This window comes from Phalacrocorax aristotelis, chromosome 5 (assembly GCF_949628215.1).
Source record: "Phalacrocorax aristotelis chromosome 5, bGulAri2.1, whole genome shotgun sequence".
NCBI classification, from domain to species: domain Eukaryota; kingdom Metazoa; phylum Chordata; class Aves; order Suliformes; family Phalacrocoracidae; genus Phalacrocorax; species Phalacrocorax aristotelis.
This window is the reverse complement of record NC_134280.1, coordinates 70,856,913-70,884,447: the sequence shown is the minus strand read 5'-3', so window position 1 is coordinate 70,884,447 and position 27,535 is coordinate 70,856,913. Positions and strand designations below refer to the sequence as shown.

Below are 27,535 nucleotides of genomic sequence, written 5' to 3'. Positions count from 1 at the left end.
CCTGCGTATTGGATTAAACGGATGGGGCTTTTTCTAGCGTGTCCCCTACTTTATTCGAAGCTGTGGAGACAATGGAGGTGTCTTGAAGAGACCGCCAAATAGGACGGATGGGAGGGGTTTCCCCAGGAGCTGTGCCTTGGGCTGAGCAGGCCCACGTTGGGGGTGTTTTGGGGGAGGGTCTGCAGTGGGGCTCACAGCACCCCATAGCGCGGCCGTAGGGAGCGGCCCCCTCGGGAAAGGGCTGCCTGAGGGACACTGCCTCGAGGCCGCTGCGTCGTTACGGTTTGCTCTGGAGCTTTTTCCCTTCGAACGCCGACCCAAACCTCAGAAGCGCCCGCCGCTCCCGCCCTGAGGTAAAGCCGGCGCCCCGCGCCCCGGCCGCCGCGGCGCAAGGCCCGACGGGAGTTGTGGCCCCGCCCCGCCCCGCCCCGCCTCCAGCGGCCGCCAGAAAAGCCGAGCGCCAGCGCCGCGCGCGCTGCGCTGTGCCCGCCGGGAGCGGCCGCGGCGGCGGGGAGCGCGGTGCATCCTGGGAGATGTCGTCGAGCCGCCGGGGCGGGAGGGGGCGCGGCGGCGCGGGGAGACTCCATTTCCCGGCGGGCGGCGCGGGCGCGGAGGCGGCGGGCGGGGAGGCCCCGCTGCAGCTGGACTTGTACGGGCTGTTGGGGGTCGGCGAGAAGGCGTCGGAGAAGGAGGTGAGGGCCGCGGGCCGGGGGCGCTCACGGGGCGGCGGGGAGGCTCGGGCCTGGGCCTGGGCGGCGGTTGCTGCTCTCCGGTCGCTGAGCTGAGCTTCGTTTGCTTATGTGCCTGGGGAAGGAAAGCTCCTCCTGTGTTTCCCAAAAATCCAGTTGTTAGCGGTTGGTCTGGGTACGGTAGGTCCCCATAAGCCATCTTGCTGGTTCCGTGGCGCTGGAGTTAGGCGTTTCCGTTTTTTTCCTGTCGTGTAATCGGTAAGTCACGGCTAAAGGTAATTTGAGCGCCTGAGCTGGGAAAGCGACCCTGCAAGGGAAGTAAGGCTCTGAGGAAAGCTGCCGGTAAGGGAGCAAAGTTAAACTTGAAAGGAAAACTTTTCTTTTCCTCCTTAGGGTTTCCCCTCTTTTTTTGTCTGTATCAGTAAAGATCGGCGGCAGCGCAGCAGGGTAACGCTTGCAAGCTACAGTCTGGGCATAACCAGCAATTGTCTGAGGCTGCCTGGCAATCCTGCGCGTACGGAGCACAGGACGGGGGACAGGCCAAAGGTAGTGCACAGGACTGAGATGAAAGACTTCAGGTGACCTCAGCTTCGCTGCTGGGCTGCTCGCTGGGGGAGAAGGATGAGAAAGGTACAAACTGGATGTTACGGAGCAACCCAAAACGGGACAGGTGTCCCTTAGCGTGGCAGTCCTTGATGTGGAAGACCTGAAGCAACCCAAAGGGCCTTTGTATGCAGAGCAGCGTGGCCGGAGGAGGTGAACGAGTGGGACCAAGGCTGTGAAAGCAATTTGACCTCCCCGTTTAGAGAAGCCGTCTCTGAACTTGCCAGGTGGAATGGTTCCTGTGCTAGTTGTGACCGCTGCCTGGGGAGGAGAGTTAGCCTTCTCAAGGGGAGTCTTGCTTGGGCCGGAGGTGGGGTTAGGCCTGTGAGGCTGTAGCTGCCCATTTCCCTTCCGGGAGCTTGGTCCACCCGGGGGTGCCGGGCCAGCGCTTGTTCCCCTCGTTTTAGCCGAGGACGGCTTGGCAGTGGAACAGAGCAGCTTTTCTTCCTTTCCTTTCTTGCATGCAGCCGTGTCCCTGACAGAGGGAGCTCTGGCTGTTGCAAGTGACTTAGCTCAGAAAGCTGTCCGTCTTTCTTTGAAGCGTAAAAGACACTAAACAGTCCTTCACCTTGCCAAGCTGAGCTGTTGCACGGTAAATGGGACTTTCTCCGTCCCAGAGCTAGAGCCGCAAAGAGCGCCGTGCCCCTCTGGCTAGAAAACTGCCTCGGGGAACCAGACTTGGCTTTGGCGATGGTGAGGTTTGACTGCTGTGGTACAAGGCACCTGGAAGTAAAACTTCTGGCTTTGAAAAGCTCAGGCTCATTCAAAATATGGCTGCCTGCCCACTGAGTGTCCTGGGTTCAAATGCCCGTCCCTGCAGTACGCTGACTGAAGTGGAGAGTTCCCCACTGAACTGGAGAAGATCAGTACTCTGTGCTGCCGTACAACAATAGGGAGTTATCATGCCTGAAGTTGCCCCCCTCTAATTCTCACGGGCTGTTCAGTAGCTGTAGTTAGTCTCCTTCGTGCAGGGGGGGGTGAAACTTTTCCAGAGTCTCAGAGGTCGCAGAACCTCATCCTTTGGTATTCCTGAACCTCGCTCCCATCCACACGTTTCTATAATGAATTGCCTTGTTTCATATTCTCTGTCTGTGTGGGCTTAAAATACAGTTTTATGTTTCAGAAAGGTCTGTTCTTTTGCGAACTAATTAGAGTGCTGTTGAGGCGGTCAGTTCAACAGCAGGATTTAGTTCCTCTTGCTTCCTACCCCTTTCGTTCTGGCAGAGGCTATAGTGTAGCATCTGTCGCTTTCCCACAGCAAAAACACTGATGGAAGAGTTTAAAAAAACCCACCAGGGATCCAGATGCAGAAACTCTTTTTGGGGCCACCAGGGTTTTCCTGTATGACTGTAAGTCAGTCAGCTCACCCTAGCCTTTCCTAACGTAATTTCACCTATCGGAATTGGGAAGGAGGCTGAGCATTTGCGTAGCATAAAACACGCTGAGATCCTTGCAGCAAGAGCACATCACTAGAAAGTACTTAGTTGCAAGGCCAGATTAGATTCTTAGGCTATGCTATCCTAATTTTTTGCCTGCCCTTAATTTTTCCACGCTTGTTCCCACCGACACGACCTCTTGCAGGGAAAAATGTTGCAGAATCTAACAGGTCTCCTGCTTGTGTTTTTACTGAGCTGTTTCTAGCCTTGATTGTGTCAAGTCTGGGCATCGTAGAAGGGAAAAATGCTGACATCCAATATTCAGTCTGTGCTACAGTTCCTGATGGTAGTGTTGCACAAGCCTTTTGGGTCTGAACCGGCCTAGTGGAAATCCAGAAGTGTTTGCTGTTGCCATCTGTACGTTCTCAGGGTGAATTTTGTGCTAAATGCTCTTTAGCCAAGGGGTTTTCACTCATGGCCTTTCAATCTTTTTTTCCTTTCCCCTCTTTAGGCAAGCAAGAAGGAAATGGAGCAGAAGGCAGAATAACTCCCAAGCTCAAGGTAAGACGTCCTTATAAAGCCGGGGTTTGATGGAACACTATGCAGCTCTGGGAAACAGAAGGGAGACTTCAGCTCTGCTGAAGCGGCATGTCCCGTGGTACCGTGGAGGTGAAGCTCCTCTATCTAATGTGTATCATGCGTGTGAACAACTCCTGTCACTGCCTTTCAAATACCCTTCCTACCTCACCCTTTTCCCTACTGCCCGGTCCAGATTTTTGAGCCTGAAATTGAGTTTTCTCTGCATTAGGCATGGGGAAACATCTGCTTATTCACCTGATACAGCCACTAGTTTGCCCCGCGGCTCAGGCACCACTCCCTGTTTTAGGTGGCGAGCAGGGGGCAGGCCCCAGCTGCACCCACTGCAGCGAGGGTGCCCAGGAGCTGCAGGGACTGGTGCTGTCGGCGCGGGACAGGCCCAGGGTCTCACTGGGGGGGTGGGCTCCCCGGCCGCACAGGACCCTGGCAGCTGTCAGGCCGCGTGGCAGGAGCTGGGGGAGAGGGGCTGCCGGCCCTGCCGCAGCTGCGGCTTCTCTGGTTCCTCTGAGAGCCTCAGCCCCCCCGAGAGCCTGAACAACATTGACCTGACCCCAGATGGAGGAGCCCCCGCAGAGCCGGGGCCCGCCTGCTCCCTCAGGCTCAGGCGTGGCAGCGGCGCCTGTTCAGCCCTGAAGGTGCCCGTGGCCGGGAAAGGCCTGGTCACTTGGGATGACAGTGCCATCGCTCTGAACGTTCCCCCCTTCCTTCTTGTTCCCCCAGCTCTATATGCTGAGCATGACGCCATGTGGTGTGGGACGTGCCTCGGTTCAGCTGGGGTCACTGTCCCGGCCGCGTGCCGGCCCAGCTGCTTGTGCGCCCACAGCCCCACCCGCTGGTGGGGTGGGGTGAGAAGCAGAAAAGGCCTTGACTCAGTGTAAGCCCTGCTCAGCAGGAAGGAAACCGTCCCTGGGTTATCAACCCTGCTTTCTGCACAAGTCCAAAACACAGCCCCGGATAGCTGTAATAAAGAAAAGTATCCCAGGCAAAAGCAGCACAGTCACCAAACGTATGTCTCTGCAGGGACGAGCGCCCAAGAGACCCGTCTCCAAAGGCTTCGTCCAGAATCCCTGCAGAGAAACTGGCCCTTGGTAGAAATGGCACAACAATCTTGTCTCAGGGCAGGCGGCCCACGTGGGTCCAGTGAACGAGACTGTGCAGAGTCCAAGGCCAGGATCGGCCTGGCGAATAAGGGACTTGAGGAGAAACTACCTGAAGGTCGGTGCCTGTGTCTTGGGTTTCCCACAAAACACCACACCTTTGGCCCTAACCAGCAGGGCTACGGCGAACACTGGAGCGCTTTCCCCTGCCACTTGGAAATACTGGTTACTCTCGGCACGGTACACCCAAGGCTCCTTTTCTTTTTCGTGATCCTCAAACACCGGGTCATTTTCATTTTTATGCTTCGGACTTTCCCCAGAAGCGTGTCTTCCCTTCCTCTCCTCTCCTTTCCTGGCTTGAAGAAGGCACTGGTGCTGCAGTTCCGTTAAGGGCTGTGTGCCATGCGGGGCTCTGGGGAGGAAGGGCTTTGTGGAGGAGTTTCCCTTGCGCTGCTCCCCTCGGCAGACACAAAGCCAGGAGGCCTCAAGGCCCCAAGCATGAAGAGAACCGACAGAGAACCTCAGCTCGTCTGCTCAGCCTTCCCCATCTGCTGCCGTTGCACCCTGCACTCCCTGGCACGGGTCCCTCTGCTCCTGCGCTCAGCCCAGGCTCGTGGGGACTCCAGTCCCTTCTCAGCGGTACCCAGTGACGGGACCGGACACAATGGGCACAGGGTGAAACAAAGGAAGCTCTCGCTAGCTGTGGTAGAGAACGTGTTTATTTGGAGGGAGGGCAAGCCCTGGAACAGGTTGCCCAGCAGGGTTCTGCAGGCTCCATCCCTCGAGATTGTCAAAGCCTGACCGGGTGCAGCTCTGGGCAGCCTGCTCTGGCTGCCCCTGCTCGAGCAGCGGCTGGGACGAGATGGTCTCCGGAGGTCCCTTTCCAGTCTCTGATTTGCCACAAGAGGAGACGCCAGGAGAACTTTCTGCGTGGATTTGGTTCCTCAGCAGGAGCAGCGGGGCTGGCTCCATCCTGCTGGGTGCCGCTGCCCGAGTCAGAGCCAACCCAGGTGGCAACTGACCCACCGCCACCGTCCGTCCAGGTGCCCCTCGGCAGCACCACAGGCACCGCTCGAGGGCCTTGCGTGTCCCCGGGAGGGCTGCGCTGCCTCGGCAGGCGATGGTCAGAGGGCGAGTGTTGCGTTTCCCTTGTTGGTCGGGTGTGCCAGCAGCTCTGCGCCGGCAGGGCTGCGGGGCTTCCGCCCGCCTCGGCCCCGTGCTGCACGCCCTTCTCCGGGGGAGTCCTGGCCTCTGCGCTGGCTGCACTCTCTTCTCCTGGCATAGGCTGGGACTCCTGTTCAGGGCATTAGACCTGAACCCTCTTCTCAATCCTTCCTCCTTTCCCGCTCCCAGTGGGGTCAGCCCCCAGTGCTGCGGGACCTGTGCGGGGATCGGGTCCTCCCTGCAGAGGCTGGGACGTCCCGCCATTGAGGCCTTTGAAGCTCGGCCGTCGTCAGGATCCCTGCTTTTCCACTGCCTCCGCCATGCAGAGGAGTCGTGTGTGGGGCCCGGGTGCCTCCTGTGGGCCTCCTGGCCTCGCCTGGGGGACCTGCTCCGTTGCCTCTCCCAGGGCCGGGGACGCTCCCTGTCCCTGCTGGGCCACGGCTGCCTGCTGCGGTGGGCCGGTGATTGCTGAGGTTGTGCCCTGGCGCTGCGGGACCTGCAGCAGGATCAGCTCCGGTTGCGTGCCGGTCCCTGGAGGAATGCCTGCGTGCCTGCTGGCGGTGCTCGCTCCTGACGAGGAGGCCGGGACGTTCCGCTTGGGCCTTGGAGCTCAGCCCTAGTCGTGAGCAGCGTCCGAAGCCCTGCTCTGCCACCGCCTCCTGCTTCCTGAGGAGTCGCGCTGGTGCCGTCGGTGGTCACGGTGGTGCCGCCTCGGGGACCTGCCTCGGCTCCTCTCTGGGGCCCTGGCGTGGCCACCGCCGTGCTCCCTTCTGGCAGAGCTGCCATGCTGGCGGCCTGAGGAACGCTGCCGCCCGCTTTCTGCAGAGCGGCGGCCTTGCCTTCGTCTGTTGTCGGGTGCGATGATGTGCACCTCGTGGTTGTTGGCTCCCAACTTGTGGAAGATGTGGTGAACAGGCTGCCGGCAGTTTGGGCACACGGCTTGTCTGCGGGTCCACTCCCAAATGCAGGGAAAACAGAATTGGTGCCCGCACCAGCTCACGGAGGCTTCATTGGTGATGGTGTCCTGGCAGATAGTGCAGAATGGCTCCTCAGAGGCACCCAGCGGCGCGGCCTGGGGCACCTGGCTGGTGCTGGGAGCAGGGGAAGAGGTGCCCTGCTCTGCCAAGTTCTCCTCCTCCGATGCCATCTCGTGCTGCAAACGACAGAGAGAGAAAGCTCACGACCTGCCCTGGAAGCAGCAAAGCTGATGAAGACGAGCGCTGAAGAGGTGCCTGCCTGCTCTGCCTCGGGGCTGTGCTTGTGGTGCCACAAGCGGCAGGGACCGTCCCGGAGCAGATGAGTGACACCAGGGGCATCTCAGTGTGCTCCTGCTCTCCGGGCAGGGTGGTGACTGACCTCTCGGAGACGTGCAGGCAGGAACTGGGAAGGCAGGCCAGCGGTTCGTGGCCTCTCCGCAAGGGCAGGAGAAGGGTGGGGGTGCGGCAGGTCGGGATCAGCGCCCCGGGTCCTGCTGTCGTCCCTGTCCAGCAGATCCTGTCTGCGCCCTGGGCAGGGAACTCGCGGGATGGGGGTCCTTTGTCCCCCCACCTGCAGACGTCTGTCCCCAAGGCTCGAGAACAGCACTGTGGCCCCTTCAGGGCTGCCCCACGCCTTAAAGTGAGCGATGTCGCGGGAGTCAAGGTGACTCTCTGGTGACATCACAGAGCTTTTGGGAACCACGGCGAGAGGGCAGAAGCCCGGTGTTGGGGGGACAAAAAGCCCCCTTTGGTAAGCGTACTGTGTCCATCGCTGGGCTCCCCAGTGCAGGGGGGATGTGGACATACCGGAGAGAGTCCAATGAGGGCCCCAAGCATGGTGAAGGGACGGGAGCGCCTCTCCTATGAGGAAAGGCACGGAGACCTGGTGCTCGATGGAGCTTACACGCCTTGGTGGCACACAGGCTCTGACCTTCCTATAGTTTTTCCCCTATGCTGTTATTTACGTGAGTGATTCAGAAAAGAAGGGAAAGGGGAAGGGGAGGGGGAAAGGGTAGGGGAAGGGGAAAGGGAAAGCAAAAGGGTAGGGGAAGGGAAAAGAGAAGGCGAAGGGGTAGGTACGATAAGTGCAGTTGGCAGAGAGCTACAAGGATCATCCGGTCCAGCTGCCTGACCGCTTCAGGGCGACCAAAATTTAAAGTAAATTACGTTGCACCAAAGGCTTCTCTGCTTTTTCTTGTTTCTCTAACTTGTGGTCAAATCTCTGCCCTTCTTCGGGCAGGGCGGTGACTGACCTCTCGGAAACGTGCAGGCAGGAACTGGGAAGGCAGGCCGGCGGTTCGTGGCCTCTCCGCAAGGGCAGGAGAAGGGTGGGGGTGCGGCAGGTCGGGATCAGCGCCCCGGGTCCTGCTGTCGTCCCCGTCCAGCAGATCCTGTCTGCGCCCTGGGCAGGGAACTCGCGGGATGGGGGTCCTTTGTCCCTCCACCTGCAGACGTCTGTCCCCAAGGCTCGAGAACAGCACTGTGGCCCCTTCAGGGCTGCCCCACGCCTTAAAGTGAGCGATGTCGCGGGAGTCAAGGTGACTCTCTGGTGACATCACAGAGCTTTTGGGAACCACGGCGAGAGGGCAGAAGCCCGGTGTTGGGGGGACAAAAAGCCCCCTTTGGTAAGCGTACTGTGTCCATCGCTGGGCTCCCCAGTGCAGGGGGGATGTGGACATACCGGAGAGAGTCCAACGAGGGCCCCAAGCATGGTGAAGGGACGGGAGCGCCTCTCCTATGAGGAAAGGCACGGAGACCTGGTGCTCGATGGAGCTTACACGCCTCGGTGGCACACAGGCTCTGAACCTCGCATAGTTTTCCTCTATGCTCTTATTCACGAGGCTGATCTAGTAGAGAAGGGAATGGAAGAGAAGAGAAGAGAAGAGAGCGGTTGGCAGGGACCTACAGGGATCATCCGGTCCAGCTACCTGACCACTTCAGGGCGACCAAAAGTTAAAGGAAATTACGTTGTTCCAAAAGCTCCTTGTTTTTTCTTGTTTCTTAAAGTTATGGTGCAACCTCTGCCCTTCTTCGGGCAGGACAGTGGCTGACCTCTTGGAGACGTGCAGGCAGGAATCGGGGAGGCAGGCCAGCGGTTCGTGGCCTCTCCGCAGTGGAGCCCCATCCGGTGCGCAGCAGCGTGCGCGAAGCCGTGGGCCCCTGCCCTGGGCGGCTGCGGTACGGAGCTGGTGCCCGCGTTGGGGGCGAGCAGTGTCCTGGTGTGATGCGGGGCCGCGTCTTCGCAGAGGTGTCCCCACCCCCAGGGCTGTGATCTCATTCCAGCGTCCCTGTAATGCACAGGCCACCACCCTGCAAGACCGAGTGTGTCTGTAACGGATTCTGGCCGTGAGCGACAGCAGCCGCCTCCTGGGCCTCGTCGTCCTGGGCCCGGCTGCTGGGGCCGTCCTGCTCGCCCCCAGCCGGGGTGCCTGGGTGCATCCCCAGGGCAGGGCTGGGCCCCTTGGAGCGGCCTGGCCCCAGCACAGGAGAGTCCCTGGGCGCCCCGCTGTCCCCCCCAGCCCCGCGGCTCAGGCTTTTAAGGTAGCGCTCGCATTCCCATCAGTGGCGCCAGAAGGCAAGGGGCATACGTACAAGGTGGCTGTCTCGAATGCAATTTCCAATTACGTATTTTTTGCACTGGGTGAAAGCCTGCTGCCTGTCTATCGCAGGTCCATTTAAGTCAGTATGCAGTAGAGAAGGTGTAAACGTTCCCACAATAAACTGGAATCCATTTTGAGTGAATAATCTCATTTCTGATTACCTCGGTGGTCTTCTAAGAGAACGCAGGCACTCACTTGCTGCCTAGACTTTAGCCTGCGCTGGCTGAGAGCATTGCCAAGCCTCTGCCCGGTAGCAGAGCACGGCTTCTTTGGTTGTGTGACGCTGCCGGGTCAGAAGGCCTCTCTCAGATATCCACCTTGCTGGATTCATGTGGACTCAGTTTTCTTGCCCGTCTCCCCCAGCAGTTATTTGTTGCTGCTGATCGAGGTCAGCGGTAGGAAGGCGCTTAGCCTTCAGTCCCCAGCACGCAACTCCTGCTGGGGGATCCGAATAAAGTTTGGGGAGAGCTCCTTCCCCTGCGTATTGGATTAAACGGATGGGGCTTTTTCTAGCGTGTCCCCTACTTTATTCGAAGCTGTGGAGACAATGGAGGTGTCTTGAAGAGACCGCCAAATAGGACGGATGGGAGGGGTTTCCCCAGGAGCTGTGCCTTGGGCTGAGCAGGCCCACGTTGGGGGTGTTTTGGGGGAGGGTCTGCAGTGGGGCTCACAGCACCCCATAGCGCGGCCGTAGGGAGCGGCCCCCTCGGGAAAGGGCTGCCTGAGGGACACTGCCTCGAGGCCGCTGCGTCGTTACGGTTTGCTCTGGAGCTTTTTCCCTTCGAACGCCGACCCAAACCTCAGAAGCGCCCGCCGCTCCCGCCCTGAGGTAAAGCCGGCGCCCCGCGCCCCGGCCGCCGCGGCGCAAGGCCCGACGGGAGTTGTGGCCCCGCCCCGCCCCGCCCCGCCCCGCCTCCAGCGGCCGCCAGAAAAGCCGAGCGCCAGCGCCGCGCGCGCTGCGCTGTGCCCGCCGGGAGCGGCCGCGGCGGCGGGGAGCGCGGTGCATCCTGGGAGATGTCGTCGAGCCGCCGGGGCGGGAGGGGGCGCGGCGGCGCGGGGAGACTCCATTTCCCGGCGGGCGGCGCGGGCGCGGCGGCGCCGAGATGGCGGGCGGGGAGGCCCCGCTGCAGCTGGACTTGTACGGGCTGTTGGGGGTCGGCGAGAAGGCGTCGGAGAAGGAGGTGAGGGCCGCGGGCCGGGGGCGCTCACGGGGCGGCGGGGAGGCTCGGGCCTGGGCCTGGGCGGCGGTTGCTGCTCTCCGGTCGCTGAGCTGAGCTTCGTTTGCTTATGTGCCTGGGGAAGGAAAGCTCCTCCTGTGTTTCCCAAAAATCCAGTTGTTAGCGGTTGGTCTGGGTACGGTAGGTCCCCATAAGCCATCTTGCTGGTTCCGTGGCGCTGGAGTTAGGCGTTTCCGTTTTTTTCCTGTCGTGTAATCGGTAAGTCACGGCTAAAGGTAATTTGAGCGCCTGAGCTGGGAAAGCGACCCTGCAAGGGAAGTAAGGCTCTGAGGAAAGCTGCCGGTAAGGGAGCAAAGTTAAACTTGAAAGGAAAACTTTTCTTTTCCTCCTTAGGGTTTCCCCTCTTTTTTTGTCTGTATCAGTAAAGATCGGCGGCAGCGCAGCAGGGTAACGCTTGCAAGCTACAGTCTGGGCATAACCAGCAATTGTCTGAGGCTGCCTGGCAATCCTGCGCGTACGGAGCACAGGACGGGGGACAGGCCAAAGGTAGTGCACAGGACTGAGATGAAAGACTTCAGGTGACCTCAGCTTCGCTGCTGGGCTGCTCGCTGGGGGAGAAGGATGAGAAAGGTACAAACTGGATGTTACGGAGCAACCCAAAACGGGACAGGTGTCCCTTAGCGTGGCAGTCCTTGATGTGGAAGACCTGAAGCAACCCAAAGGGCCTTTGTATGCAGAGCAGCGTGGCCGGAGGAGGTGAACGAGTGGGACCAAGGCTGTGAAAGCAATTTGACCTCCCCGTTTAGAGAAGCCGTCTCTGAACTTGCCAGGTGGAATGGTTCCTGTGCTAGTTGTGACCGCTGCCTGGGGAGGAGAGTTAGCCTTCTCAAGGGGAGTCTTGCTTGGGCCGGAGGTGGGGTTAGGCCTGTGAGGCTGTAGCTGCCCATTTCCCTTCCGGGAGCTTGGTCCACCCGGGGGTGCCGGGCCAGCGCTTGTTCCCCTCGTTTTAGCCGAGGACGGCTTGGCAGTGGAACAGAGCAGCTTTTCTTCCTTTCCTTTCTTGCATGCAGCCGTGTCCCTGACAGAGGGAGCTCTGGCTGTTGCAAGTGACTTAGCTCAGAAAGCTGTCCGTCTTTCTTTGAAGCGTAAAAGACACTAAACAGTCCTTCACCTTGCCAAGCTGAGCTGTTGCACGGTAAATGGGACTTTCTCCGTCCCAGAGCTAGAGCCGCAAAGAGCGCCGTGCCCCTCTGGCTAGAAAACTGCCTCGGGGAACCAGACTTGGCTTTGGCGATGGTGAGGTTTGACTGCTGTGGTACAAGGCACCTGGAAGTAAAACTTCTGGCTTTGAAAAGCTCAGGCTCATTCAAAATATGGCTGCCTGCCCACTGAGTGTCCTGGGTTCAAATGCCCGTCCCTGCAGTACGCTGACTGAAGAGGAGAGGTTGCTGCATTTAGGTTGAAAACTGAGCTTTCTTGGAGGCCTCTTGCTATTGGGACAGGCTTGGTTACCTTTCGGGGTGGGGTGGGGGTGGTAATGGAGCTGGTAATGGTAATTAGCACTTCAAAAATGGTCTTTATTTTCTGTCAGGCCTCGGGGGGCATCTAATCGTGCAAATGAATGCTGGTTCGACCACAGCCTTCTGCTTCTGACAGAGAGGGGTGTTTAAGTTAAGCAAAAGCAACACCCAAAGAAACCCTCTGAATAGTAATTTTTTGTTTGTGCAGTGTTTTGGTTGGGGTTTTTTTTCCAAATTGCTTTTCTCGACACAGGCTGAAGAGCACCAACCAGTAAATCTCAGTTCTGGCTCTTTCAGGTTAAGAAAGCGTACCGGCAGAAGGCCCTGACTTGTCACCCAGATAAGAACCCGGACGATCCCAGAGCGGGTAAGTTGGGGCTGTGCAGACACAAACAACTCCTCATGTTTGTTTTCACACGTGCAGGCTCCTGGAAGAGGCTCTGCTGAACTGCGGGTCTGGCTTTGTCCGTAATTAAGGGAACGCCTGGGTATATGTTATGTGAAGTATATGTACGCAGGACTAAGAGTTATTTTCCTCACTATTAGAGCTCTGCTTTTTAGGGTTGAATGCATACACGTTGGGGTTAGAAACATGAGCTAAGTTAAGTCAGTGCTGGAATTACATTTGCACCTGTCAGGATCTTCCCACGCGGTACCTGAATCCCAGACCTTTGGCCGTGCTGACCCAGTGTTTACTGGCTGGTCGTTACTTTAATTCCTACCCCTCGCAGTCGAAACTTCAACAGCAGTCTCAGAAATGATATTACCTATGGGCAATGCCTGTTTTTTGCCTGAGGCCCTGGTTCTCTGGAACCGAGCGTGCCTAAATTGTTAGCAAGGTCTGGCTTCCGCAGCTTCTGTCTTGAAGTTTTGTAGCTACAGGGTGGCAGTGAAGAGCAGCGGCAACCAGGAGGACGCTGTTCATCGGGACACCTCCAAATAAGCATTGTTCTGTGTCTTGCGTTTCCCAGTTTGATGGGCTACACAGATTGCAGATTTGTACCTGTGGCACAGAGAACTTTTCCACCAGGAGCAAGAAGTAGATTTGAGCAGGAGTGAGGGGAGAGCAGGGGGCTTTATCTGCAGAAGCTTGAGAAAGCGGTTTGAAGCGTGTGGGGAGGCCTCCTGCTCCTATGTGTAACCTTCCAGGAAGAGGGTCAGCATGCAAAAATGTCAAACGCAAAGTTTGAGCCTCGGGCTGAAAAGCTGTTGATGTGGAAGGGAGGACTTGTTTGTAGCTGTATTTCAGGCTGTCTGCAGGTTGAGGAGCACGCTTCTGTAGACAGGTTCTGTAGAAGTCACGTTTTCAAGATTTCTGTTAAAACGAAACGGCCCCAGCTTTTGTTTCTTAGTTGGCACTGAAGTTTATGTGACAAAAGTTGTCCTTTGAGTTGAGGCGATCCTGGCTACAGGCTGGCTTACAAATGCTTTGGAAAGATGATTCTTCTTTCTGGTGTTCTGCAGGTCTCTTCCGCAGGGGGTTGTCTTTTCTGGTTCACCTGCAGGCCAGTAGCACGGTGTTGTGCATCTCACCCTCTTTTCTTCTAATTCCCAGCGGAAGTCTTCCACCGGCTGTCTCAGGCCTTAGCCGTGCTAACAGATGCAACAGCAAGGGTAAGGATGCGTCCCTTGGTGATGCTGGGCTTGCGCGGTGGTACTCTCTGCAAGCGTGCTGGAGAAGTGCTGGAAACTCTTCCTGTCTGTCCTGCTCTCTGCTCTGGTTGGGAGTTCAGGAACGCCGGTCTCGTCTGTGGTTCCCTGTAGTTGTCCGTGACATGAAATAGTAGGTGCCAGCTAAGAACTTGGGCAAACGTTCTTTTTCTGATTCGATGTGCTGGGAGTAGCTCTGGCCATTTGCTGCACGGGTGAGAGAGTGTCTTTAATGATGCGTCAGACCGGGGCCTACCCCGTGTCAAAAAACAGGCGAAAAGCAGCATTGATTCAGGGAGGCGTTAAATTCCCGTGGCAACGGTGCATTTGCAGTTGCCTTGAAGCCAAGTTCTGACAAATAATACCTAGATGTGATTGCAAAGGCTCAGAGCCTTTCTTTCCATGGGGCACAAGAGACTTGTAAACTGAAAAGCTGAATCATAGTCGTGATCTCTGCCCTTTTGCTGCACAAGCTTTGCAGGCTGCCAGGTCTAGCTTGGACTCTCCTCTTGCTGTGAGGAAGTGGTTGAGTGCCTGCTGCTCAAGGCCTGAAAGTAATCTAGGCGTGTGAAGGGAAGAAGGGAAGGCGTAAAAACAAAATAAAAATGAGCAAGTAACTCTATCCAGAAAAGCTCAGGAGAGAAGGCGTTTTAAAATTTTAGAGGATAGGGTTTAAAACCATGAAATAACTCTCCTCTTTTCAAACACTGGCAAAGCTTGTAACCTCCCCTCCAAGGGGCGATTAAGCTTTTGGCATTCAAGCACTTTTGGGCTTCTACATTTTAAAGGGAAAAAAGTGTTTAGCAAACCCTTCCTGTGCAGGAAGGAAAAAGATCAACTTTTCTAGTTTATTAAACAAGAGCAGTGCTTTCCTTAACAACTATTCTAAAAGGAATATTTGAGAATTTGTGCCGGGTTATGTTTTACCTACTATAGAAGGGTTCTGTGTGGGTTGATGAACAGATTATCAACTGTTGAAACAGGTGGCAGTGAAATTGCCAGTGTACCCCAGTTCTTAAGTCTCTAGTGCAAAATTAATACTGATGTGTTATTGCTGCTGATGAGTTCTGATGCCCTTTGACCTAATACCTTCATGTGAGTCAAATATCTGTCTTGTGAACAAGTCTTTCGTATAAAATAGACCTTTTTAATGTAAAACTTAGCTCTAAGCTTCTAAAGCTACTTTTGGCATGTTCAGGAAACCAAAATATTCTTCCCACCTCTGAAGAGGGGTCAGACTTTCTCTCCAATGCACTTTGAAGTTACTGCTGCACTTCCTCACCCTTTTGGGCCCCATCTGGAGATCCTTGGGCCCCTTCTCATGTTTTCAGGGTATTTGTGTTAACTTCCAACACTTCTAGGAGGAATGCAAGTGAGAAGCAGGAAATGCTTCACCTCTGCGTAGTGTTTCAATATCTGATCTCGCCTTTATTCACTGCTTTCCGTTTTATCTCTTCTTTGTATAGCTTCACACTATTGTGTTGGTCCTTTGACAGGCGGCGTATGACAAAGTGAGAAAGGCTAAGAAGAAAGCTGCGGAAAGGACAGAAAAACTTGATGAGAAGCGAAAGAAAGTGAAGCTTGGTAATAAAGTCAAAACTTCATTGTCTCTTGGCTTGAAGTGGTCGTTAGCTGGGAGTTTGCATTTCTCCTACCGCAGGAATTCACCGCTGATTAATCTGTTGTGCATTTGGGATGGCTGTGGTTTCTTTATGCCCAGTACAGTATAGCAGCCATCTGAAATCTCTTGCCAGAGTCATAGCTGGGGATGGTTCTGCCCTGGGAAGGAATTAGGAGATTTGACTATTAAGACAGCTGATACTTTGATGTGCCTGGGCAGAGGAGAGGCGGCAGAGGTATCAGGACTTCACTTTGAAACTGGTGTGGGTGCAGCCAAGTTTGTGATCTTTCCATCCGCCTCTGGTCAGCAGTGAAAATTCTCATTGGATTGTTTTCATTTTATTTCTGCAGACCTTGAAGCCAGAGAACGAGAAGCCCAGGCCCGCGAGAGTGAAGAGGAGGAGATCAGGATAACGAGAACATTAGAACAAGAAGTAATGATAAATCCGTAGATTTCTCTGCTTCTTTTGAGAAGAATTGCTGAAAGTCGTTACAGTCGTTACGAAAACCATGTGATGCGAGGCAGTAAATGGACGTATAGCAGTCCTTTTGGATTAACGGGGTCTGTGAAAGAGTGGCCTGTAGAAGGGATCCAGTCTGGCAAATGTGTCAGTCTCGGGGTTTATGTTTTGCCTGCCCTTGCCCTTTTGCGTAGCAGGCGGTATCAACAGCTCATTGGTTTTACGCTGGCTGACGGGGCCTGTGTCACTAGGAACGCGAGGGCTCCAATTTTACGAGCGCTGGAGCCGTCACAGGGGAAGTGGCAGGAGGTTGCCCCAGGAGATGGGCATAAGGCAAAAGCTCTCCTTGGTGGTCTTTAGGTGGCGTGGACCAGCTGTGGAACTGTGCCCTGAGATACCTGTGCTGTCTTACCTCTGCCGTAGATAATACGCCTGCGTGAAGAAGGCTCCCGTCAGCTTCAGGAGCAGCAGAGGCTCGTTCAAGAACAGATCCGGCTTGAAAGAGAGCAGCATGTCCAAGGTGAGAGCAGATGGGACTGGAGCCCTCGGCCAAACTACATGCACGCGGGACTCCAACTCTTCTGCAGACAGAGCTCACGCACAGGTGCAGCCTTCTGACTGGGGCACGGTGCCGTAGACAGGATCCTACTTGTGCGGGGATCAGTCAAGAGTAGTACTTCTGTGGGGTTGCTTTCTTCTACGTGGCATCGTGCTGCTCTTGTGCACATTGCCGCTCCTTTTCAATAAGTATTGTAAAGCACTGAATCTAGGTCGCCTGATGTGGAGCCCCACAGTTGTGCTGGAGGGAGCCTGAAGTCTTGCTCATCCGTCAGTGAAAGCCGTCAGTGTTGCAGGTGCAAAGTAGGGAGTGGTTCAAGTTTGGAAAAAAAGAAAAAAAAACCAAAAAACTACGTCTGTGTCCCTCTGAAAGGTCTGAGTACCTATCGCCCAAAAGAGACTTGGCGTGGAGAATAGAGTTTTGTATAGTCTATGATTGCTGAGGCTTTCCTTCCTGGAACTGGATTTCTCATGTTCCTTGGGCGTACCCAGGCTTCATCCCAGGTTGGTACAAAGACCAGCAACAAATCTGTCGGGAGACGAGCACCGCACTGAACTGGAGAACATCAGTACTCTGTGCTGCCGTACAACAATAGGGAGTTATCATGCCTGAAGTTGCCCCCCTCTAATTCTCACGGGCTGTTCAGTAGCTGTAGTTAGTCTCCTTCGTGCAGGGGGGGGTGAAACTTTTCCAGAGTCTCAGAGGTCGCAGAACCTCATCCTTTGGTATTCCTGAACCTCGCTCCCATCCACACGTTTCTGTAATGAATTGCCTTGCTTCATATTCTCTGTCTGTGTGGGCTTAAAATACAGTTTTATGTTTCAGAAAGGTCTGTTCTTTTGCGAACTAATTAGAGTGCTGTTGAGGCGGTCAGTTCAACGGCAGGATTTAGTTCCTCTTGCTTCCTACCCCTTTCGTTCTGGCAGAGGCTATAGTGTAGCATCTGTCGCTTTCCCACAGCAAAAACACTGATGGAAGAGTTTAAAAAAACCCACCAGGGATCCAGATGCAGAAACTCTTTTTGGGGCCACCAGGGTTTTCCTGTATGACTGTAAGTCAGTCAGCTCACCCTAGCCTTTCCTAACGTAATTTCACCTGTCGGAATTGGGAAGGAGGCTGAGCATTTGCGTAGCATAAAACACGCTGAGATCCTTGCAGCAAGAGCACATCACTAGAAAGTACTTAGTTGCAAGGCCAGATTAGATTCTTAGGCTATGCTATCCTAATTTTTTGCCTGCCCTTAATTCTTCCACACTTGTTCCCACCGACAGGACCCTCTTGCAGGGAAAAATGTTGCAGAATCTAACAGGTCTCCTGCTTGTGTTTTTACTGAGCTGTTTCTAGCCTTGATTGTGTCAAGTCTGGGCATCGTAGAAGGGAAAAATGCTGACATCCAATATTCGGTCTGTGCTACAGTTCCTGATGGTAGTGTTGCACAAGCCTTTTGGGTCTGAACCGGCCTAGTGGAAATCCAGAAGTGTTTGCTGTTGCCATCTGTACGTTCTCAGGGTGAATTTTGTGCTAAATGCTCTTTAGCCAAGGGGTTTTCACTCATGGCCTTTCAATCTTTTTTTCCTTTCCCCTCTTTAGGCAAGCAAGAAGGAAATGGAGCAGAAGGCAGAATAACTCCCAAGCTCAAGGTAAGACGTCCTTATAAAGCTGGGGTTTGGTGAAAACTGGCAGAACGCTATGCAGCTCTGGGAAACAGAAGGGAGACTTCAGCTCTGCTGAAGCGGCATGTCCCGTGGTACCGTGGAGGTGAAGCTCCTCTATCTAATGTGTATCATGCGTGTGAACAACTCCTGTCACTGCCTTTCAAATACCCTTCCTACCTCACCCTTTTCCCTACTGCCCGTTCCAGATTTTTGAGCCTGAAATTGAGTTTTCTCTGCATTTAGGCATGGGGAAACATCTGCTTATTACCCTGATACAGCCACTAGTTTGCTTTTGAAGTGTTGTCTTTTTTTATTTCAGTAAGCATTGTTTGTCCCTGTTCCCCAAATAATTCGTTCCCTTTGCACATTCCGATGTTGAAATCACTGTCTCAGCAATTCTGGATCGTAGCTGTAAATAGCAAATGTAGTTAATGTGCAGGTGGCAGGAGCTGCATGGAATGGGGCAACATTTTCAAATGGACAAGGTTAACTTGTCATGTTTATTCCCCAGCTTAAATGGAAATGCAGTAAAGATGATGAGACAAGAGGGGGATACTCGGAAGATGTTCTGTTGCAGATCCTACAAAAGGTCCTGTCTGACTCTTTCCTACTACTTGATCTTCCCCTGTTCTCACTGGTATAAGAAAGGATAGTAAATTCTGGGAAGCTACATGTAAACCGGAGTGGCTCATTTTTTTCCCCTCTGTTGTCCAGCTTTCTCACTCATGCTATTCTGAGAGATCCAGTCGCTGTGAACTGTTCCTCAGCTAGCACCTCTGTCTTGTTCCCAGCAGGGACTCTGGCTGGAACAGAGCAACTGCAGACTCTTCCCACTGAGTGGTTCGTGGCCTGTATAAAAGTTAGACTGGCTGTGTGGTTGTGGTGCACTTTTGCCTTCCCTCCAAGCACTATGCATTAGCTGCTGTGGGAAGTTCAGAGACAGGAATAGACAAGCCTGTGATCTGATTACTCCCAGCATGTGGTCTTTATTTTCCCTTTGTGCAAGTCTCTCCTGTAGCTCTGACTGAGCTGAGCAGCCCTCTTGCACTAGGGCTTGCTGGAAGCAAAGGTTCTAGTTCCATGTCTCCCCAGAACTATTTCCTGGGGGGACAGAAATCATGACAGGTTGGGATCACTGGAAGCATCATGCAAGGCAGAAAGGGTGATGGCTCAAGCCTCATGTCTCTGAAAACACATGGGTTTGCTGCCTTCATTCCACAGATGAATTTGACATCTGGGTCTGTAATTAACTCTTCTTTCTTCCTTTGTTTTAACAGTATGGTGATGTGCTCAATTTGTTGATCTCAAGTAGGAAGACTGGGAGTGCAGTCGTGGAATTTGCTACAGTTAAGGCTGCTGTAAGTCTGGCGGAGCCCCCAGATGTGTGTCGTGGAGAGTGGGCAAGAGTGTTGCAGAAGGGGAGGGTTAGCAGGCTGATGGCCTAGAGACGCTGCCTTGTCATTAATGTCATTAAGGCAGTGGAGAAGGGTAATGAGAGTCTAAAGGTACAGATGCATGAAGGGAGTGGTAAAGCTGGAGGCATAAACCCGAAGCAGACCATGCACATGAACAAGCAGGCTGTGCATGTAAAAGGCTGAGCAGAGACACTGCTTTATAAAGCAGACGCTGAGCCATTTAATCAGCTCTCACTGAAGGTGAACTACCCATTGTGGAGATGGGCTTAACGAGTTTTAGAGGTTATATCAGGCATTTGCAGTTTAGAAGAAATCAAAATGTCTTGACTCACTATGAGTTATAATAATTCATGTGGCTGTGAAACAGAAATCATCAGTTGCCCTTAATTTTAGTAGTTCCATCAACTTAATCTTACACTGTACAAGAGTGTCTATTCCTTATCGCCTGTTCTTTCACTCATATACATAAATATTAAAAATACCCTGAATTGTCTGTGACCTGTTTAGCAAGAGTACTGGCAGTGATGTGTTCTATCTATGCTTGGTGCCGATATGGACCTTAAAGGGTGCTTCTCATGTAGGGCAGCTGTGAAATCTTTGTTGTTTGTACCCTAGATGCCAGGCTGAGGTGGAAAAACTCTCATGATTTTTAGTGACCTGTGAGGGAGTGGGGTCTGAAATTCAGACAGTGACGAAATAATATTTTCATTGGTAGGAGATGGCTGTGAAGAATGAAGTTGGCCTGATAAATAATCCTCTAAAGATTACCTGGCTGGAGGGCCAGCCCCGGAACAATCCGAGCACTGTCCTTTCTGATAGCACTAGTCAGCCCAGGACTTCACAGGTAAGGAGACATAGGCTGCTGTTATTTAAATCTGTTTCTATAGCAACCTAAATTTAACAGTGTGCTTTGCATTTATGGTAAGATATGCTGATTCCCAGAAGAGCTGAACAGAAGCTCTTAATGAAAGGCCTGCCTTTCTGGTGAGCCTCTTTGTGCTGAAGCAGTGGCTTTTCTAAAGGACCTTTTGGCTCAGTAGCAGCACAGTGAGAGCACAAGCTATTTGGATGACTGGATTTTTGTACAATCTCACTCTGTCTTCCAACTGAAAAACAAGGATGTTCCTTGCTCAGCCCAAAGCCTCTAGTGCCATTCTTCTGGATTTTTTTCTAATATACTTTGTGGGAATCCTCTGGCTGATAGCTGGTTGAAAATGGGTCTCCTAGAAGGCTTTTTTTAGAGAGGCTTGGTTACTCACTGCATTCACAAGAGGGTGAAATTTCACTGCTGAAAGGAAACCTATATTCTTAGGGTCTGCAGGAGGGAAGAGAAAGCAGTATCAAATTAAATACCTTTGTAGAGACCTTATTGTCTGGTTTGGGTCCTCTTTACCCGTGTGGTTACTTTGGGTGTGAGATGTTTGTTACTCTCAGCTGCTTCCGGTTTATTTCACCAGATAATCCCTCTGAAGCTGTTGCTCTTGAATAGCAAATGTATTCCAATCACACAACACGTGCGAGGAAATAACATCTGGTGGCTAAAACGTAGAAACCAATCTGAGGACATGTTGCAGTACATTCCTGGCTCTCCATTACCCCTTGCTTCTGTTGGCCCTCTGGAGTGGGAGCTGTGTCCCCTTCTTATGAAGCATGTTACATTACACTTAGCTCTACAGCACAGGATTTACCTTGTGCTCTGCATGTCTTCTGAGCTAGTTAGTAATTCCTTGGCTGTGAAGGGACCCGAGATCCTTTGCTGGTTATCTGAGTTCCAGTTCAAACTTCCTGTGACACTTATTCCCTGCTCCTCCTTCCCTGTGGTATAAAGATCAAAAAGGTCTAGTTGCTGAGAGGATTCCTGCCTCCTGCTCTACAGGTGCCCTTAGTCTGTGTCTCAATCAGCCTTATGTGTGTTCTCTACCTAAATATTTTAGCAGCTTGAGATTGCTCAGTACATTCCTTCTCCTGACTTTTTAAGTATGTTACAGTGGGTGCATTTATACATCAGAATGCCATGTTGTTATCCTAGCTTTGTTTAGGGCTGTATGTTTGCGCTTGGGAGGCGCGTTTCTTGCCTGAGCAGCCTGGCCTGAGCAGCATGGCTTCCCAGAAACCTCAGGCAAAGGCAGTTGTAGCATCGTAGCCCAGGAGCCAGGCAGATCTGCACAGTGTAGAACCAGTGAGAGTCCTGCAGATGCAGCAGATTCACAGAGGTGGCCAGAGTGTTAAAATGCAAACTGGGGGGAAAAAAGCAGAATCCAATCCAGTTTATTTGAGTATCTCTCACTAGTAGAGAATGAGAACTGGCTCTGAAGAGCTCATTCATACCCAAGAGCGTTGCTGGTGCAATTGGTAGTGGATTCTTGCCTCCATGGGTTCAAAAGCCTTGGCTTTTGACTGGGTTTATCTTGGCTTGTTTCCATGACCAAAGCTTGTTAGTGTGGACCTGCAGTGTCTGCCTGCTGTGAAGGATTAGCTTGGTGGAGCAGCAAGGGAGAGCAGGCTAAAGCAGCAAATGGTGTTCGTGCTGTGTGGAGGTGGTGACTCACTTCTGCCCAGCACTGCCTCGTCAGTCCCATATTAGCTCTCAAAATAGTGAGGAGTTATGGCCAGTCACTTGCATCCTTTCCCAAGAATTGCACTCCTGATGCTTGTCTGTCCTTCCTTCTGCTTTTATGTGCAAGGAGCTGCAATTTCTTTGATTACATTGCAGCCTTGCTGTCCCAGCTAAGATTGGCACGCTGTTCTGGTACCCACTTTTTCTAGTTCCTGCTCCAGACCCTCCCCAAACCCTGTTGCTGCTTCCACTAGGATGCTTCCAAAATGTGTAAAGTGGTAATAGCTTCTCTTGGCTGTACTGCTTCCAGTTGATTTATTCTTTGTCCTCAGCTCTTCAACGCTAGACTATGTAAAATGAGCCCTTTCAGATATCTTTTCCCACTGCCTCAGCCTACTCCCTGCCTTATCCTTTCATACCCAGTCTGGCTTCCCAGCCATCAGGGTCCGCATTCTTGCTTTCAAGCTGCACTGACCTCATTCTGACTTAAGCTGCCCTCGCTTCCTATTTGCTGCTCCCTCTGGGTTGCTCCTATTTTAGTCTGGATCCACACCCATGTTTGCTCCCACTCTGTGCAAATGCAGCTCCTTCCCTGCTCTGCTTCAGAAAGCAGCCAAAGACCTGCAGCGTTCTCATGGCAACGCAGTCGCTACTCGTCCGCTTCAGAGCTGTGCCTGCTCCCTGCCTGGGGTAGTCAGCCAGGAGCTGTGCCCCAGAGCCTTCACATAAAGGAGAGCCGCACGCTAACGAGAGCGGGGGACGCTGGAAGCAGTTCCCAGGTGAAAGCAAGGCTGATAGTTGAAAAGTGGTGCTGTGAGGAGGCAGTAAGTTGCAAGATAACTTTGCCTTCACAGTCTTGGTTGACTTGTTTTCTTCTACAGCAACGGGTGCATGTTGTGCAGCAGTTCCTGGAGAGCTGCGGGAGCCCAACAGGCGAGCAACGCCTGAATTACAAAAGCTGTGGATTGGGTAGTGTTACTCTAGGCTATTTGAGAGCAACGACTGATTGCTGCAGCTCTGAATGGTTCAAAGCACACAACAGCTGTACAGTGCTGTGAAGGGCATACCTTGCCACTACAACAGCGTGAAGCACTTGCTCTGGGAAGGTCTTCCTTGCACCGTTAGTAGTGGGATCTCCCTGGGAGTGCTCCTCATTCATTTTGGGCCATTCATTCAGGCATATTAAAGTGCTGAGAAAAGCCTTCTGGCACTCTTGCATCTTTTCTAAGCTCCTTTGAGGTTTCATAGCTTGTTTTATATTATCTGACTTTACCGCCTGATGTGAATCTAGTAGGTTGAGCCGTCTGTGCCTCCTCTGAAATGTCTCCGTGCACTTTGCTGTAGCCGGTTTCCAAAGCTTATGGTTTTCTGGGTGTGTGGAGGTTTTATCTATTTTTTAAAAAGAGCCCTAGTATCTAATCCAACTATGAAAAAGGTAAGAATTGGTGACCCAGTAAGTTTCTGCATTGTCCTTTTAATACTTTGCCCTGATACTGCCTAAAATGTTCTCAGCCTGGCACAGCTTTTCCCACTGTCCAGCTCACAGGGTGAAGAACTGTTCACTTCAGCGCTGGGTCTTGACCTGAGCCGTGTGCCCTCTGCTCGGGGGAAGGTAAAGTACCAATAGCTCTAGCCTTCTCCCGGCCCAGAAGAGCAGAGCCACACTGCTTCCCCACCCTCATAAAAGCCTGCGGCGCCAGAGAGGATAGGTCTGGGTCACTACAGATACAGGACCTGTGCTCTTGGTGCCTGGGCTTTGGCTGGCTTGCTACCAATGAAATGAGGCAACAAGACGCTTCCAGTCACAGATACATTTATTCTTCCATATCTGTACAGCTGATATATCAGCGCATGCTTCAGGTAGCAGTATCTAGAGACATTTCTTCTCCTGCTAGTATGACAAATAAACTGCTGTTGCTGTATTACGAGCCTACATGGATGCTTACCTGTTTCCAGGCTGGGAGTGCCAACTGCACTTGAGTTAGGGGAAAAGACACCCACAGGAAAAAAAAGGAGGAACAGCTTTGATTTCTCGCATCTGAACGTGGTGGGAGAAGAAACACCAGTGTCTCTCTCTTGACCCTTGCCGTAGCTATGGCTTTGAGATGCAATGCTACTGCCTCCTAGCAAGCTGCCTGCTTATCCACAAGTGATGTATGTCATATCCCCTTCTGTCCGTGTTCTGCAGTGTCACAGCCACATCCCCAAAATAACAAGTCTTTTGCCAAACAATGCCATTCTTCCATGAGGAGGAGATGCTCAGTCAAGAGTGGGGAATCCCCAGCGTGGAGAATGGAAACTTGCCCACGAGGTTGCGGCAGACAGTGCTCTCATCTGAGCACGGAGCCCGTGAGCTCTGCTCCAAAGGACTGCTTGGCAAGGACAAGGACAGTCTGTGGTGGGTAAGGCGAGAACAACAAAACAGGCCACGCACAACAGGAGTGCTGCAGTAACCTTCATCCCGCTAGGACTAGAGAAACTGGCAGCAGCAGTAAGTAAATGTGGTATGTTAAATGATAAATACCTTCAGATGGTGTAATCTCTTGGATTCTGTTTCCTGAGGGTCTGCAGAACATCCTCGAGAAGTGATAGCCCCAAATCCACTTTGAAGGACAGGAAGGGATCAGGCAGGTCAGAAAGAGTGGTGCCATTCTGGGGACCTGGGAATTCTGAGGTCCCGCAGTCTGTAGCCTGGTCCTTGTGGAACTGAGTTTGCGTGGCTTTGTGGTATTGATGAGTAGCACCAGAAAAGGAGATGTCAGAGTGAGAATCTGTGTGATCAATGATGTTAGGGCAGCTAGAACTGTCCAGGTACAGCCGGGGAGGCTTGGGAGGTGCTTGTGCCTTGGCTAGGTTTTGCTCGCTCTGACATGACAGGTAATCAGACTTGTCCTTCAGATCCCTCAAGCATTCCCTCTTCTGGCACTGTCCATCGCTGTCCAGAGTGTGGCTGTTCTGATTCAAGATGATGACTTGGTTGCCCAGCTTTTTGTGTCTCCTGAGGGAGAACCGTCTGAAGAACGTTGTGGACTTAAGGGACCCTCTCCGCCAAGTATCCATGCTGATGAAAGGCAACGAGAAGGAAGGAACTGCTGACTCTTCACGGTTGGGTGTTGGACTTAAGTTGCAGGATCAGCAGCAAGCCACACAACAGGAACAACCTCTTCCTTCCCTGTTCCCGTAGCTGGAAGGAAAACAGAGAGGCTGGTATTGCAGGAAATGCAAACTTCACACTACGTCCCTGTGTTGGCCTGTCTTAGACATTAAGGAGTCTCCTTCAGTGGAGAAGGAATGGCGATGTCTGAGCTTATTAAATCTGTGCTGCAGAAACAGGCTGATGAAGAATAGGAACGGCACACAGTCACCATGAGAACAGATTTAATCTAGCATCTAGAACAGAAGGGCACTTTGGTGCCATGGTAACGAGGCACCTTCCTGGTGAAGGGCACAGTATAAAAATCTCAGTGGGTGGTTAGGGAGACGGTGACTCAGTCACACTGAAGGAAACCGAAGAAATACAGTCAAACGGAAATTTAAAAAGCAACAAAACGCAGATGTAAAAGACACAACTTAGGAAAATTGAATGCAAAATAGACTTACGCTGTGTTGGAGCAGCACCTGAGTCCAGGAGGCGGAGAGGAGAAACCGCTGAAGCACTTGGAGAACCGTGACCACCACATTCACCGGTATGCTGGGAGGGTGGAAGAAGCAAGTCCAGGGACGACTCAGCCAGGTTGGACCTGGAATGCTAAAAATCCACAATGCCTCCTTCTCTTCATGTGCCTCCTGTCACTGCTTCCCAGGCTGCAGTTCCTTGTGCGTATGTATTTGTTTTGAGCCAAGCCCTTGCTGAGTCAGCCACGTCAGAAACTGGGTTTTACACTATTGGTAATTGCCAGGATTGCAGGAAGTAGGTGTGTAGAGTGGCAAAGCATCGGCCCACACTCTGCCTGAGGAGAAAGCAAGCTCCCTTAGAGGCGCCCGGATTGCTTGAGCGCTGTCAATGTGCATGTTGACTTGCAGCCCATCTTGAATCAGACTGCTGCTTCTCCTGGTGCTCTCCCTTCTGTCGCGTCCGATGGCTTGGTGTATCAGCAGGGCTCCCAGATGAGGCCGGAAATAATCTCTTGTCTGTTTTAAATTTAAATCCAGAGTGTGAGGTAGTAATTCAGGTTTGTACGGGTGATTCATCTGCATGAGTCTCATGTAGGCTAGTTCGTTCAGCCAGGCAAATGACAGTAGGTATCTGTGGTTTGTGGACAGGAACTTTGAAGGAGCCTAGTTCTGCCACTGAAGGCTGATACAGTCTGGTGCTTTCTCGGACGCTGTGAAAGCCTGTGCTGCGCGGTACTGAAAGGTTATTTCATTCATGCAGATACCATTTATGGCGTTATAGTCCCTTCACTTCCCAGTCTAAGCTTATCCTCTATTGTGGGCTTCTGTTTTGGCCTCGCAGCTAGACACTGCAGCTGGAGGAGCCGCTCTGCCGGCACATGACAACAAATTTGCACTTGCCCCATTTTCATGCAGAATCTTATTTAGCTATCCTATTGCCTCTTCATCCCTTCTATTTTGTATTTAAGATGTCCTTAAATCACCACTAAATCTAGTTCCTAGAAAAATGAATGTGAGATTTTTTTTTCCATTCACCTTCTGTCAAAATGCTTTTATTTCTACCTGAACTGTCAAGCAAATGAGATGGATGTTTCCAAGCACTGCAGTGCTTCGAATACATCCGAAATAGTAAGGCCACCTACTAATGTTAAACGCTTTTTGAAAGCAGAGTGCCAAAACCACCACTTTGCTCTGCGGTAGCAGCTGTCATCTGCTGCCTACATTTATTAGGTAGAGTCTGCAATCACCGTGTAGCTGACGTGACAGCTGCTACCACACACAGCAGAAAGGCTCCAAGAGCTTTTGAGAGCTGAAACAGTCTTGTGTCAGGTTTGGGAACGTACCTGCTGGGTTTTTTTTTCTGCAGCCACTTCCGTGACTACGCCTCAGGAAGGTTTGGTATTTTTTAAGGCATTAGCCTTTCTAACGGCTGAGGTGCACGCTGCACTTTGTGCACCAGCGTTGCACTTGCAGAGCAAGCTTGTCATCCAAATCAACCAGCTGCAGCGAGGCGAGCCGTGCTTCCCCATCCAGCCTCAGCATGAGCAGCAAGAGGGTAATTGAGGCTCCCTGTCTGGCCCGCTCTGTCTCGTCGGTAACGCTGTTAGGAAGCAGGCTATTTTCTGTGGGCAGGCAGCTTTTGCACCTTACCTGCTTTCTGTGGGGTCACACTGCTATGAGCCACGTTCCTGACTCAGGCGTGCGTCTTGTGAGTGTGGTTTATGGAGGGGGGCTGGGGTGTACCCTGTCCCTGACGGGCTGTGTTTGTTTTCCGCTCCTAGGCGTCAGCGGTATCAGAGCGGGATTACGAGAGCCTGGTGATGATGCGGATGCGCCAAGCAGCAGAGAGGCAGCAGCTCATTGAACAGCTCAAGCGGGAAGATGAGGAAGAGTCTCACACCTAACATGAGAGTATGGATTCTCCCCACCCCATCATTCTTCATTTCCAAAGCTGTTTCTTAAATTAAGTCAATAAACCTCCTTTTTTTTAAACTGGTGTAGGAATACAAACTCTCAGTGACTGCAGCCCTTATTCTTTTTCAGAATGGGGGGAAAAATAGCTGCATAAGCTTCGAAGTAAGTGCATTAACCTGTCAGTCTGTGTACTCAGAGCAGCTGCCCCGTCCCAGAGGATAGGGTGTGAGAGGTCAGAACACCATAGCTTGGAGCTTCTTTTAATTCCTGAAAGCTTGTTCAGGAGCT

General features: G+C 52.7%; 2 protein-coding genes and 1 long non-coding RNA gene across 7 annotated transcripts; 2 read left to right on the top strand and 1 right to left on the bottom strand.

Moving 5' to 3' along the window:
* The first annotated feature begins 699 nt into the window (after positions 1-699).
* On the top strand, positions 700-9,240 carry LOC142058130 (uncharacterized). The gene is made up of 3 exons (XR_012660860.1): positions 700-1,031; positions 3,180-3,229; positions 4,286-9,240. It is a non-coding gene; the product is annotated as an uncharacterized LOC142058130 (long non-coding RNA).
* Positions 9,241-10,108: 868 nt separating this feature from the next.
* Positions 10,109-27,327, top strand: DNAJC17 (DnaJ heat shock protein family (Hsp40) member C17). 5 transcript variants are annotated; one of them, XR_012660859.1, is made up of 12 exons: positions 10,111-10,284; positions 12,099-12,168; positions 13,357-13,415; positions 14,948-15,035; positions 15,423-15,505; positions 15,956-16,052; positions 17,682-17,731; positions 18,258-18,335; positions 19,024-19,104; positions 19,877-20,005; positions 23,258-23,330; positions 27,115-27,327. XR_012660859.1 is itself a non-coding variant. In XM_075095297.1 (11 exons), the coding sequence occupies exons 1-11, from the start codon at positions 10,207-10,209 to the stop codon at positions 27,235-27,237; spliced, it is 936 nt and encodes a 311-aa protein (XP_074951398.1). In that variant the 5' UTR covers positions 10,112-10,206; the 3' UTR covers positions 27,238-27,327. The 5 variants fall into 5 exon arrangements, 3 of the variants coding, with proteins under 3 accessions (XP_074951397.1, XP_074951399.1, XP_074951398.1); XR_012660858.1 differs by lacking the exon at positions 14,948-15,035 and having other exon boundaries at positions 10,109-10,284; positions 13,266-13,415; XM_075095297.1 differs by lacking the exon at positions 23,258-23,330 and having other exon boundaries at positions 10,112-10,284.
* Positions 23,522-27,119, bottom strand: C5H15orf62 (chromosome 5 C15orf62 homolog). The gene is made up of 2 exons (XM_075095299.1): positions 25,319-27,119; positions 23,522-24,902 (listed from the first exon to the last, which is right to left on the bottom strand). Exon 2 carries the CDS (start codon positions 24,776-24,778, stop codon positions 24,245-24,247), a length of 534 nt encoding a protein of 177 aa, XP_074951400.1. The 5' UTR covers positions 24,779-24,902; positions 25,319-27,119; the 3' UTR covers positions 23,522-24,244.
* Positions 27,328-27,535: the final 208 nt, after the last annotated feature.